The sequence below is a fragment of the Molossus molossus genome, unplaced genomic scaffold (assembly GCF_014108415.1).
Source record: "Molossus molossus isolate mMolMol1 unplaced genomic scaffold, mMolMol1.p scaffold_m16_p_6, whole genome shotgun sequence".
NCBI classification, from domain to species: Eukaryota; Metazoa; Chordata; class Mammalia; order Chiroptera; family Molossidae; genus Molossus; species Molossus molossus.
In genome coordinates, this window is record NW_023425399.1 from 26,784,727 (window position 1) to 26,799,482 (window position 14,756).

The 14,756-nt window shown below is 44.9% G+C and overlaps 1 protein-coding gene across 1 annotated transcript in view; it reads right to left on the minus strand.

Moving 5' to 3' along the window:
• Nucleotides 1-14,756, minus strand: part of CUNH20orf194 (chromosome unknown C20orf194 homolog) — a 121,456-nt gene that overhangs the window by 24,378 nt on the left and 82,322 nt on the right. The window contains exons 26-27 of the mRNA XM_036245658.1: nt 13,177-13,335; nt 6,418-6,543 (exon numbers count right to left, since the gene is read on the minus strand). Of these exons, the coding sequence (XP_036101551.1) occupies nt 6,418-6,543; nt 13,177-13,335 (285 nt within the window). The remainder of the gene's footprint in view (nt 1-6,417; nt 6,544-13,176; nt 13,336-14,756) is intronic.

Below are 14,756 nucleotides of genomic sequence, written 5' to 3' on the forward strand. Positions count from 1 at the left end.
CCATTTTTTTGTTCAGGTAGAGTGGGAGGGAGAGAGAGGAACAGAGAGAGAGAGAGAAACATCGATGTAAAAGGGACACATCAAGTGGCTGACATCCACACGACCAACCAGGGCCGGGGACAAACTGCAACCGAGGTAAGTGCCCTTAGCGGGAACCGAACCCGGGTCTCTCTGGACCGCAGGCCGACGCTCTAACTGCTGAGCCAAACCGGCCAGGGCTGGTTCTTTTTTTTTCTCAAAGATACTGTCCTTGCCCTGGTCGGTTTGGCTCAGCAGTTAGAGTGTCGACCCTCAGACCAATGAGTCACGGGTTTGATTCGGGTCAAGGGCATGCACCTCGGTTGCAATTCATGCTGGCCCTGGTCAGGTCATGCAGGAGGCAACTGGTCGATGTGTCTCTCTCACATGGATGTTTCTCTTTCTCCCTCTCTCTCCCTTCCTCCCACTCTGACAAAAAAACCACACAAAAAACCCACAAAACTGTCCTTATAAAAGGGAAAGTCAAGGGAAAATGAGAAGAATCACATTCACCTGACTGCCAGGGCTTTCAGTACAAAGTTGCCATGCTTCTCTTCATGTGCACACTAGAATCCAGGTTCCCCTACATCCCATTCTGACCTCTAATAGTGGTGAAAAACAGGAACCGACTGGATCACAACTGAAGCAGGTGAGGGTGACTGATCCAAAGTGTGAGTCAGTTAGTAACTGCAGCTCAGTAGAGAGCTCCAGGGAAAACTCTCTCAGGGCTTTAAAACGCCTAGAACATCACAGTGCTCTCTCAGGGAAGACCAGTAATACTAATGAGAATAACTGCCTTTTATCTTACTATGGGGCTGGGCACCATGCAAGCAGTTCACATACACACTCTGGTTCTGTCCTCACATCGCTGGGCCTTGGCTACTTCACAGCTGAGGAGAATGGGTTTAGGATGACAAGCAGTCTAAGCACTTTGCCCAAGGCCTCACCTGAAGCTAGGAAGTGGGAGGGCTTACGCAGGGACCCAGGTCAGTTCTGAACCAGAACTTCGGTGCTTTCTTTCCCTGTAGATGAGATGCTTACTGAAGCCACACTTCTGAATTGTTTCTGCTCTAAGTGGCAGGTATCAATGCTGTTCAAATCACTCAGGGTGGGTGTGGGGGGGATTCTCTCCTACAACTTCCTTGGTGGTGGCAAGTCTTCCTTCTTCTATTTGATCTCTAAAAACAGCCAGATACGCATCATTTGGAACCAAATTTGGTGGATGAGTGAGCTGGATGAATACTACCTTTTAAGCTGCTGATCTACTCTCTTGCCTGACTACCTCGTGGTTTCTGAAGAATCCCAGTGTGCTCTGAGCAAGGTCAAGAGCCCTGAACATTCACACCAGAGTCTTCCAAGAACAGAACTCACTGACTTCACTGCACCCACAGTTCACTGAATGCCTTCCTCCCCCACAGCAAATATGTATATTTAAATCTATTCCTTTGGTCTAGAGACCCGAGGATCTTTTTCCATTTATCTTCAGATAGAGTGGGAGGAAGGGAAGAAGGAGGGAGAGGAGGAAAGAAGAGGGAGAGAGAGAAAAACACTGATGTGAAAGACACATCGACTGGTTGCCTCCCACAAGACTCTGACCAGGGCCGGGACGAACTGCAACTGAGGTACGTGCCCTTGACCGGAATCGAACCTGCATCTCTTTGGTCTGAGGGCCAACGCTCTAACCACTGAGCAAAACCGGCCAGGACTACCCCTTGAGACATCTTATCCAATCACAGGCTGGCTGCTCAGGCTTTAAACTCTGACAGGGTCTGGGGTCATCAAGCTGCTCTCTTTAGGCAGCTGCAAAGAAAACATTCAGAACACATGGACTTGCACATACATGATTTCCTACAACTGGAATACAATTTCTCTTATTTCGACGTCTTTGGTATCTGGGTCCTTCAAATTCATATGCTGGCTTTCCTTCTTAATCCAAATAGAAGTTATCATTGCCTCTTTATAACTTGTATAAAGTTGCATTAATCTTTTATTACAGCACTTCCTGCCCTCTATCATGATTAATTATGCACATGTCATTGCTGTGGCATTTGGAAAATTACTTAATTTTTTTTGAGTGGCTCCTTCGTGGTAACACATGATAATGAAACCTACCTTAAAGGAGGATTTTGAGGATTAAGAGGGGTAAAGCATCACAGTGCCAGACAAATAGTGCAAAATAAATGTTGGCTCACTTCTTTCCTTCTCTACATATTATCCTCCCTACTAAACTGTAATATTAAAGAGTGCCTCGCTTAGGAGTCATAAACATAGGTGACAAGTTCGCACCAACAAACATTGAAACAGTGGATAATCTACAGTGGTTTTATTGACCAGCTCTTCCTCTAAATAAAAAAAAAACAGCTGATTAAAATACAGTTCTAGCCCTGGCCGGTTTGGCTCAGCGGTTAGAGCGTCGGCCTGCGGTCCGGAGAGACCCGGGTTCAGTTCCCGCTAAGGGCATGTACCTCGGTTGCAGTTTGTCCCCGGCCCTGGTTGGTTGTGCGGGTGGCGACCACTCTATGTGTCCCTTTCACATGGATGTTTCTCTCTCTCTTTTCCTCTCTCTCCCTCCCACTCTACCTGAACAAAAAATGGAAAAATGTCCTTGGGTGAGGATGACAAAAAAAAAAAATACAGTTCTAAGTCTCACGTAGCTATGTGGTATCATGCATTTTCCACAAGTACCCAATTTATATAAAATTTTAGTCAATCAATAAATTGGTAGTGATCTAATCTGCCCCAAGAACATGGGTCTCAAAATTACCACATGCTTATCCACAAAAATGTAGACACCTGGGCTAACTTGTTCCTTGCTGCCCCTTCAGTGATTAAAATGAACCTGGCATACAGCAGACACTCAAAAGAAGTTCAATGAATAAAACCCACCAGAATAAAGACATCAGGCAAATCTCACATGGGTCCTTCCTAAATCTAAACTGAGTCCACGTCCTAGATTAAAGAAGCCACACTAACCTCAACTCAGAAAAAGAAATAACAGGCACTACTGTGCTCTATTCCCACTTGTTTTTGTTTTGTTTTGAGAGAGTGAAAGAAAGAGAAACACAGATTTACAGATTTGTTGTTCCACCCTTTCATGCATTCACTGGTTGATTCTTGTATGTGCCCTAACTATAACCTTGGCGCAATAGGGACAATGCTCTAAACAACTGAGATACCCAGCCAGGGCTCCCCAGATCTTTTTTTTGTTGTTGTTAATCCTCACCCCAGGATTTTTTTCCATTGATTTCTACAGAGTGGAAGGGAGGCAGGGAGGGGGAAAGAGAGAGAAAAACATCGATTGGTTGCTTCCTGCACGCACCCCAGCCAGGGCCAGGGATCGAGCCTGCAGCACAGGTATATGCCCTTGATCAGGACTAGAACCCACGGCCCTTCAGCGCGAGGGCCGATGCTCTACCTCCTGAGCAACATTGGCCAGGGCTCCCCAGACATTTTGTAACTTTTCCTTGAGCTCTCTCCACCCACCCTATTAGCTCCTCTTTTCCTTAATTTTTTGGACAGTAAGTACCTCTCTGGGTTAATTTTTATGAAGTGTAACCTCCACCTGTTGTTTTCTTATTACTATTTTTTCCTACGTTTTTAAAAAACGGCAGTATCTATGGTAGTTATCTGGTCCCATGTTAGACCTCCTTCTACTTTAATTCACTTTTATTTAAAAAACATTTTTTTTCTTTATTGATATTTTAGAGAGAGAGGAAGGGAGAGGGAGAGAGACAGAAACATTGATGAGAGAGAACATCAACTGGCTGCCTCCTACATGCCCCCCACTGGGGTTCTGGCCCACAACCTGGGCATGTGCCCTGACTGGGAATTGAACTGGCAACCTCTTGGTGCATGGGTTGACGCTCAACCACTGGGCCACACCGGTCGGACTAATTCATCTTTTTAAAAAAATTGAGAAAAAGAGACATGGATGGTAGAAAGAGCCACGTATAAGAGCCAATATGGTAGTCCACAGTACAATGATGCTGCTCAGCATCACTATAGTAACCTAACCTGAGACAGAAGGAAAACAGACAACCTTGGCTTTCCTATGGGGAGCAGAACCTGGGTCACAGCTAACGAGAAGAGAGAAGGGTAAAGATGTTTTTTGGGATCAGTCAAGGTGATTAGAAACATAACCTCTAATGTAATTTCTATGAGAAATTTAAGGATACCAACTTGGGACTCAAATAAGGCGGCAGGTTTTTAATATAAAGGTCTAAGGATAGATCAATCAGTTACCAGGAGCTAATAATAATAATAGTTATTATTATTATAATAATACGGACTGGCTGGAAAGACCACATGATTTCAGACCTGGAATATATTCCACTAAGTTATAAAACCTACTCAAGAAGCAATGTGAAAATGTGAATAGAAAGTAATGATTTATAATACACTTAATTAATAATATCTCTTTGAGAAGTTTATATGGCTAAATATTTTCCCACAGAATTATTTACAATAGTGAAAATATGGAGACATCCTATGCAACTGACAATGGGGAAATGATTAAGACAATCTCAGTAGAACCTTGGTCTTGAACTTAATTCATTCCAGAAGGCTGTTTGAAAACCAAATCATTTTTTCCCATTAGAAATAATGTAAATTGAATTTATCTGTACCAGACCCCCAAATACTTCCATTTTAACCCTTCTTATATACAGTACATGTTTAATGTACTGTTTAATCCATTAATAAACACTTTAAAAACATAAAGGACATGTCTGGCTGGTATGGCTCAGTGGTTGAGCATTGACCCATGAACCAAGAGGTTGCCGGTTTGATTCCGGGTCAGGGCACATGCCAAGGTTGTAGGCCCGATCCCCAGTGGGGGGCATGCAGGAGGCGGCCAGTTGATGTTCTCTCTCATTGATGTTTCTATCTCTCTCCATCTCCCTTCCTCTCTCTCTAAAATCAATAAAGAAAAAAATAAAAATAAAAACATAAAGGACATGAAATATAAATGAAAATTTAACAAAAAGGAAATAAAATGTACCGTAAAAAAAGTTAAAATTTAATAATAATAATAATCAGCAACAAAAGCAAAAAAAAAAAAAAAAAAAACCTCAAAAATATTCACAGCACAATTTCCTGAGATGCTGATAACGTGAGGTTTAGTGGTAAACTAACTCATACTCCCCCACTCTCTCTTTTGTTTGTCACCTGAAACACATGTGACTGATCAAACAGGTATCAGCACGAAAGGGTTGCTGGGTTGAGAAGTGAATTGTTCAAGATGAGAGAGGTTTGAACCAAAGTTTGACTGTATGTTCATCCACACACATTATTATATAATTAATCAAAATGTAATTACCAGTATGATACAAGAACATTCATGTGTTAACATACATATGTTTATAGATTAACCTAAGAAGGATGTAAAATTATATGTACATCATAGCAGTAAAAAAGCAGGCACAAGAAAAGATCAGAAAGGAATTCACAAAAATCATAATAGCTACACTGAGTTAGTGAGATTATGGATTATTACCTAATTTTCTTTTTCTTTGCTGCTGTTAAATTACTTCCAAAGTGAAAAAAAAAAGTTTCCCTGTTAATAGTGAGAAGGAATGTCATTCACTGAGGTAAGATGGCTTTAAGATGGCTTAACCATATGAAAAAGTATCTGTGAGATACTCGAAGCACCTTGGGACACAGGCCCCTCCTATGCAGTGAAGACAAAAGAAAAGGCTGCCATGGGCATTTCTTTCTGTTAGATGTTGATTCAGGTTCCACTGCCTTAGATGACTCTTCAGTACACAAAGAAAAGTGGGGAGAGGCTGCCAGTCCAAAGGTCTTCTGAGACCAGGTCTTCTGAGAACCTGGTAAATCCAATAACGGAGCATTTATTGTATATAAAATAGACTGATGAAGGAACTCTCACCCTTTGCAACAGCATGGATGGACCTGGAGATTATTATGCTAAGTGAAATAAGCCAGTCAGGGAAAGAAATACCATATAATCTCACTAATGAACAAAATAAACTGATGAACAAAATAGAACCAGAGGCATGCATCCATAAACAGACTGACAGATGTCAGAGGGGGCGGGGGCTGGGGGACTGGATAAAAGAAGGTGAAGAAATTGGCCAAGTAATGTATATGCATATCCCATGGACACAGACAAGTGTGGTGAAGGCCAGGGGAGGGGGTGTGGCTGGGTGGAGGTTGGAAAATGGGGGTAGGGGTGGGGAGGAATCAGGGACCTCTGTAATAGGGTAAAAAAATAGAAATAAAAAAAAACAATGTAACCCTGGCAAAAAAAAAAAATAGACTGATGTGTTCCGAAAGACAAACACGCATAAAGATGTGTCTCCTTCTATGGGTGGGAGAAAATCACTTTCTGTACTCTGAACACACTGTGTCCTGTGGGCTAGAGGCGGTCCTAGTACGTACCTATGCTCCATGTAGCAGCTCAGGGGCTCCACACACACTGTGATGGCACCGATAGTGAAGGAGGACTTGACATTTGAGTCTGGATGGGTCTGCAGGGCTTGGACAACATCAATAACATCTGTGTAGCTGGGGGAAAAAAAAGACTGATTGGTTTACTGATTGGGGCTGCAGGGTTGGGGAAGAGGAGAATGCTGAGTGGCTGAGTGAGCACGGGTGGAAGGAAAACCAAAAGGAGGAGCCTGTGAGTGGGTTCTCGTGGCCATCCCACTTCATGATTTAGAGCCACTGGAGTCCATAGTGTTTCTGCATTCCTGAGTTCCACTAGTCCTCATAACTGTGCGAAGAGTGCGTAGAAATACAACCCCTAAGCCCTGGTGCTCTGAGGGTGGGACTCCGTGTCCTTGGACCTGTTTTCTGATCAAGTTAGGAGCTCCTGCATTGGTCTATTTTTCTTAAAACAGCTCTTTCCTCTCCTTCCACCTCAGAACATGTGGGCAAGAGAGAAAGGGGGATCATCAAGTACCTCTCCAGGTCAGCAGACACATGTCAAATACTACTGCATTTATATCTCCTTCCAGGAACTCCCCCCAAACTCCAGATGTCCAAAGTCAATTTGGCATTTTCACTTAGAACTTAATATGTTCATGATCCAACTCCCCCATGCCTGGTCCTTCTAAGGCCTTGTCCTTCTCAGCAAAGGAGACTCCACTCCTTCAACTGCTAGGCCAAAAGATTTGTCTGGAGTCATCAATGACTTCATTTCTTCTCAATCTTCAAAATATAACTAGAATGAGATCACTGTTCATACTCTCAAACTACTACTGGATCCAAACTGCTACCATCTCTTGCCTAGATCACCCCTACAGCTGCTTCGATGGTCTTTGCCTCTCTCCAACCTGTTTTCAACTCAGAAGCCAGAGGGATCATTGTAATCCCATCGTATTATGTCAGAGTGAGTGGCTCCCATCCCATTCAGTGAGAAATGCAAAGCCCTTACAATGGCCCAATAAGCCCTGGCCGGTTTGCTAAGTGGTTAGAGCATCAGCCCACTAACCAGAGAGACCAGGGTTTGGTTCCCGCTAAGGGCACGTACCTTGGTTACAGTTGTCCCCGGCCCTGGTTAGGTCTTGTGAGAGGCAGCCAGTTATGTATCTCTGTCACAAAGATGATTCTCTCTCAATTCCTCCCTTTCTCCCTCCCGCTCTATCTGAAGATGAATGCAAAAATGTCCTTGAGTGAGGATAAAAAAAAACCCAATGACCCAATAGCCCTCTAAGATCTGTCCTGCATACTGCAGAAAAGTTTCATCGCCTACTATTCCTTCCTTACCTGAATCAGCAACTTTGGCCTCCTGGCTCTTCCCCGAACATTCCAGGCATACTTCCACCATGCACTCTCTGTCCCCTCTCCTGAGATGCTCTTTCCACTCAGGTATCTGCAAGGCTTCATACAGCCTATGTGATGCAGCAACACCCTCTCTGGCACGACCTGCCCCTGCTCCAATTCTTCTCCAAAGCACTGAACATCAGCCACTTACTATGTATTTTCTCACTTATCTGTTTATAATCTGTCTCTGTAATTAAAATGGAAGATGACTGTTGAATGCTGTAATCTATGGGGCCTAGAGCAGGGTAGATGAATGAACTGGACATTTAACCCCAGGTAAACCCCAGGCCACTCCAAGAGGGAACCTGCCCTCTTTACCTTGTGGAGAACATTTTCCCAACTGACCCTGTCTATGACCAAAAGGTCAGTCTCTATGGAGAGAAGGCAAAGCTGATGGGTATGCTTGTGGACCATATGGGCCTGGGTCCTAGCCTGGGCCCTTGGGAGGGCAGTTGTGATGGCTGACAGGATAGGTACAGCCTGTCTGAGCTGTTTTCTGAGAGTCACTGTGACACACAACTTATCTGTAAAACACACTTGGCTCCATCCCAGATTACAGTTTAGCACTCCCCCCCCGGTCTGCCTCAGGTCCTACAGACCAGCAGGGCTTTAGTAAAGAACAGAGTTCACTAGGTTCTAGAGCTCCCCAACGAGGGCCGGGCAGCCAAGAGCCTTTAAAGCGAGCCCTCTGCTCACTGGCTTTTCCTTTCTTTTTTTAAAATTAATTTTTAGAGGGAGAGAGGAAGAGAGAGAGGGAAAGAGAGAGAAACACTGATTTGTTGTTCCACTTATATATGAATTCATTGGTTGATTCTGTGTTCTGATCAGGGATATGTGTCCTGATCAGGGATCGAACCCGCAACCTTGGTGTATCAGGACGATGTTCTAACCAAATGAGTTACTCAGCCAGAGATCACTGGCTTTTTTGGAAGGCTTCTCCCCTTGCCTTGGCAGATGTATGTTCAACCATGTGGGGTTCTTTCCACTAGTTCTGAGTGGGCCTGGATACCAGGAGAGCCCCCCACATTGCCCACACTGCCAGGCCCTTGAGCTCATATGGTAAGCAGGACCGATACTTGCACACTGCGCCAAATCTCTCTGGGGTCATGTTTAATAGATAACTCTCATGGTTAAGTGTCCCAGCCTTTCTCCTCAGTATGAGCTTTTCCCTAATTCTAAAAGAAAAAACTGTTAGGAGCCTTTAAAAAAAATATATGGTCCTGGCCAGTTTGGCTCAGCGGTTAGAGTGTTCACCTGCGGACCAGAGAGTCCCAGGTTCGGTTCCCACTAAGGGCACGCACCTCGGTTGCGGTTTGTCCCTGGCCCTAGTTAGGGTCGTGTGGGTGCCAACCAGTCAATGTGTCTCTCTCACATCAATGTTTCTCTCTCTCTCTTCCCTCCTCTCTCCCTCCCTCTCGATCTGAAGATAAATGCAAAAAAAAAAAAAAAAAAAAGTCCTCGGATGAGGATAAAAAAGAAAAAGAAAAAGAAATGTTTTTATTGATTTTTTTTAGAGAGGAAAGGAGAGGAAGAAATAGAAACATCAATGAGAGAGAAACATCCATCAGCTGTCTCCTGCACGCCCCCTACTAGGAGTCAAAATGGTGACCTCTTGGTTGCATGGTACTATGCTCAACCAACTGAGTCACACCAGCTGGGCAGTTTGGAGCCCTTTTTTCTTTTAAGTGCCCTTGATTGGGAATCAAACCCACAACCCTTTGGTCTTCAGGCTGATGCTCTAACTGCTGAGCCAAACTGGCCAGGGCTGTTTGGAGCCTTTTTAATTTCCATGTTTGGTATAAGCCTGTAGAGGTTCTCATTTCTTAGGGTAAAAAAGAACTGAAAAAGATTTACAGCCCCGGCTGATGTGGCTCAGTTTGTTGGATGTTAGTTCTGTGTACCCAAAGGTTACCTGTTCGAGTCTCAGTTAGGGCATGTGCCTGGGTTGCAGGCTTGATTCCTAGAAGGGGGCGTGCAGGAGGCAGCAGATGGATGTTTCTCTCTCACATTGGTGTTTCTCTTTTTCCCTCTCACTTCCTCTCACTCTAAAAATCAATAATCTATTTAAAAAATATTTACAAGCCAGTCCTGCAGACTTTGGTCATTCTAATACAATAGGTTTATCCTTAGAGAGAGCGACGGAGGAATTCCTAGGTTTACAGAGCATTCCATTAATCTTTATTTATTTTAATGAAAAAAGTTAGTGTGAAAACAAGCCCAAGCTCCTTGGTGAGGCCAAGGCATCTACATGATGCATCTAAGCAAGAGAGGAGGCCCTAAGAGTCAGTCACTCTACTTGTTAAGAGGGTCCTGCTAGACCCTCATCCCTCCCCAGCCCTATAGTAATCATCCTGGGTGTGGCCTCTAAACAGGAGGAGGCAGCCCTCATCACAGAAGGAAGCAGGCCACTCCAGCTGCCAGATTACATCCGGCCACTTTGGTTAAACTGCCATTTTGAATGTATGATGAAGGTAAAAAACTGGTTCTTCATGTTTGCCTCTTTCTTGTTAGTACTCTCTTTATTAAAAATAAAAACAAAACAAAACCCCTGCAGGACTTGAACTTTTTTTCCTCTGAAATAACAGATATTCCATTCAAGTGTCCTTTGGACTGTTTATGCTTGCAATTTAAGCTTACAATTTGGGCACATGTTTTACATTAATTCAATTTTTGTTTTCAGAAAATGCTGTAATTTTTCTTTATTGATTTTTAGAGAGGAAGGAAGGGAGAGGGAGAGAGAGACATCAATGAGAGAGAACAACGACTGGCCGCCTCCTGCACACCCCCCACTTGGGGATTGGGCCCACAACCTGGGCATGTGCCCTGACCGGGAATTGAACCCGCAACCTCTTGGCACATGGGTTGACGCTCAACCACTGAGCCACACCAGCCGGGCAAGATGCTTAATTTTAAATGTAGATTATTTAAAGAATGATTTTACAACCTTCCAAAGAACAAACAAATTTCTTGTAATTAATTTTTTAAAATTCCTATTTCTCCAGTTTTATTTACTTGTATATTATACATATTTAGTTCTCTATGATTCTATCACTTGTGTAGGTTCCTACATTCATCACTAGTCAAGACACTAAACACTTCTACCATCACAGGGATCCCTTTCATAACCACACCCACCTTCTTCTTGCCCCCCAACTCTCATCTCTAACTCCTGGTAACCACTGTTCTGTCCTCTATGTTAAAAATGTCATCATTTCAAAATACATTAATTTTTATAGCAACAATAAAGAGCTGCACTCGATGCCACAGCTCCACACCACTGCTGCAGTAAGTCAAATGTCAACAGGCCATCCAGGCAAAAGAAAACTCTGCCCTAACCACAGGTTTCCCCCGAAGAATCCTATACCAGGGGTGGGGAACCTTTTTTCCGTGAAGGGCCATTTGGATACTTATAATATCATTCTCAGACCATACAAAATTACCAACTTAAAAATTAGCCTGCTAGCCCAGCTGATGTGGCTCAGTGGACTGAGTGTCGTCCCATGCACTGAGAGGTCACCGGTTCAATCCCCGGTCGGGGCACTCACCTGGGTTGCAGGTTTGAGCCCCAGTGTGGGGTATGAAGGAGGCAGCCAATCGACGTTTCTCTCTCATTGATGTTTCTATCTCTCTCCCCTTCTCCCTTTCTATCTAAAAAATCAATAAAAATATATTTTAAAAAACTAGCCTGCTATATTTGGTCAGGCTAATTTGGTGGTGTGTGATGTTAGCTGGTACTGATTTTGCGGGCCTTATATTGCCCGTGGGTGGGATGTTCCCCACCCCTGCAAGATGACAGTAACATCAAAGGAATACACTCTCAACTTGAGAAGCCTATGGGGTCACCCTTCACCAGCAATCTCACTACTGGGCTCGATGGTCCATCCCCAAGGAGATGGGTATTCAAAAAGGAGGCTGCCGCGTTCCCTGCTGCGTCTCAAGAGAACGGGCCAAACCTGTGAGGACAGTGTCTTAGTGAAAGCCACAGCATTCAGCTGGTATCCCGGCTTCAGTCTGTTAAGAAATCTGAGGTCCTTAGCATCCCAGCGCTGTAACTGGGCAAAGGCTGGTCTGAGAGTACAGTGGGCTGGCCATACACTGTCACTGCAGTCCAGAGCAGCTAGGACAGCTGACACTTTTGCAGACTTGTACAATCAGAGACGAGTCAACGGTGCTCTCTGAAGTGACTGATGATGGAAATGACCTCAGCTGCACAATGTTAAACTGCCAAATTTGACTCCAGGTCCAGAGCCCCAGTAACTCTCAACTCTGACATAGGCCAATCCATTCTTTTGACCATTAGAAGTGATGGAAAAAAACAGAAGAAAACAAGTGGTTTCAGACTCAGACTCTTGCTCTTTGGTTTCCACAACCTCAGACCACAAAGAGAACAAAGAGGCCGACAGGAGGGAAGCCCAGGGCAAGGGTAAGAACAAGGCCTGAAGAAGAGGAATGATGGCCTGGTGGGGTGCACCGCCCTGCCCACTTCCTGCTTTAGGACCAATGACCTGGCTTTCCTCCAATTCTCACCATCACACCCAGGAGACCAAACAAGGCTTTGCATCAGGGTCTATCCTTTACTGGAAACAATCAGCCAACTGCAAATAATCATTTTACAAGCATAAAATCCAGCATAGCACAAAAGCAGTTTATGAGAACTCACAAAGAGTATTCCCAACCACAATGACATCAGTGAAGAGCATAGCCTGCGTTTCCGGCACATTCTCCTCTGGGCTAAGGGTGTGATGGACTTGCGTGGGGCTCCTTCCTGGAAGGCCTTGCAAGGGGTCAAGGGAATCCTTGCAGCCAGGGTGCTTGGAGCAGTGATATACACTGTCCAATCTGTCCTCCCAGGGAGCTCTTTGTTCAGCTGAACTAATCAAACTCTTCATTGACTGTCCTATGAAACCCTCCTTAGACCAGCCATCCTGAGGATGGTGGGGCTCGAGATTGCAAAGTGAGGGGACTGTCTCTGCAACGCCACAGGAGGGAGGCTTGAAACAGACGAAGCCCCCTTGCCTAGATGAAGATAGAGGCTTTCCCGTGCCTAGATGGTGAAGAAAGAGGCTTAAGGGTCACTATTGTTATATGAATTATCAAAGAAACTTATCCAGAAAACCTCCTCCCTAATTCCCCATCTTTTGGGGCTATTATGATGTTGAAGCCAAACTTAAGATTTATGTGTAAGCTACACCAGCTATTCCAGGTTGCAGGATGGCAACAGGAGTCCTTGCCCATTTAAGGCTTCTCTGTGTAGTAAAGACACTGCTCATACACATGTGGAGTTTGTTCCAAGCCCCAGGTCAGCTACTCATTAAATAACAGTAGTGGCAAGGTCACCACCCTACCCACTGTCGCCAGACTTCCAATGCTCACCCTTGTAACACCACCAGCAGTCTGGTCTTCTTGCGGATGTAGGCTGACTGGCGGGCGGAGCGGTTCCGCTGGGCCTCCAGGGCACTAGAAAGGTACTTCTGGAAGTGGGCAGCATGGAAACATTCAGAGCCGTCCATGATCTGGCGGTACACCATCCACCTGGAAATGGCAAGGCAATCTCAGTGTGGGCGCCACCTGAAGTCCTGGCCCCGTAGGCTCAGCCATGGATTCAAATGTGACCAGACATTCTGCCCAGTGAATCCATCCATACAGAAGAGAGCAATCCTGGAACCACAGAAGCAGGCAGAGGGTACTGCCTGAGTGAGGAGCCCCGTGCCTTGAAACCCCAACCACTGGAGGTTTTTGTTGTTGTTAATCCTCACATGAGGATTTTTTCCACTGATTTTTAGAGTTGAAGAGAGGACGAGAGGGGGAGCAAGAGGGAGAGAGAGAGAAAAACACTGAAATGAGAGAGACATATAGATTGGCTGCCTCCCACAGGCACCCCACCTGGGGCCAGGGACCGAACCTGGTATGTGCACTTGACCAGAAATCAAACCCACAACCCTTTGGTCCATGGGCCAACACTCTAACCACTGAACCATACCGGCCAAGGCCACTGGAGCTTTTGACAGGAAACTCCTTGCCACAGGGAAAAAGGTCAATAGACTTGAGTTGAGAAAGACTCCTGACCAGGCAGTCACTTCTTGAAGAAACCATTCAATACAATGGCTTCAGTCTGGTGCACAGTAAAATGCTTGCTGAGAATAAGAAATGGGCAGAGTGAAGAATTCAGACTGTTTACAGAACAAAAGCAAGGGAAATGAGGGAGAAACTGGTTTACTATTTAGTACTTATAAGGGAGGTCCAATAGCTCCCTCATATCTCTCCAAAACTTGTCTTTCCAGCTTCCACAATCTCCCACTCAAAACTCCCACCCAAAACTCCCAAACCTCTAGGGACTGCAGTCTTCTCAATCCTTTTACAGCCTCCTGTAGGATGCCTTATTTTGAGGTAGACAGACTACATACCAAATGCCCAGTTCAGTGAGTAAGTGTTGTTTAATAAACTGCCAGCCAGGTGGAAGTGATGGACGAATGATGTCCCCAATTTCACCTGAGCCAGCATGTCCCAGCTGCAACTGAACCCATGCAGTCCTCTTGTGGTCAGGGAAGGATCACATCCACACACTCCCAAGTTCTAACCACCCTGGTCCTGAATCACCCTGCTGACCAGGCACACGCCCAGGCCTTTGCCTGTGCTGGTCCTGCTGCTACAGTGCTCTTCCCAGATATCCATGGGTTCATTCCCTCATTTCCTCCACTTTTGCTCAAATGTCACCTTCTTAGGAAGGTCTTCCCTTTAAAGCTGAAATCCCAGCTCCCATCCACAACCTCCCAGCCCAGCATTCCCTATAGCCTTCTCTGCTTTATTTTCCCCATAGCACTTTTCACTAGCTAATACATTCTTTTCCTTATCCAGTTAATTGTCTTCCCACACTAGAATGTAAGCTCCATGAGGGCAGAGATTTTCTTGTCTGTTTTGTTCATTTGCCCTCCACATTTAGAACACTGTCTGGC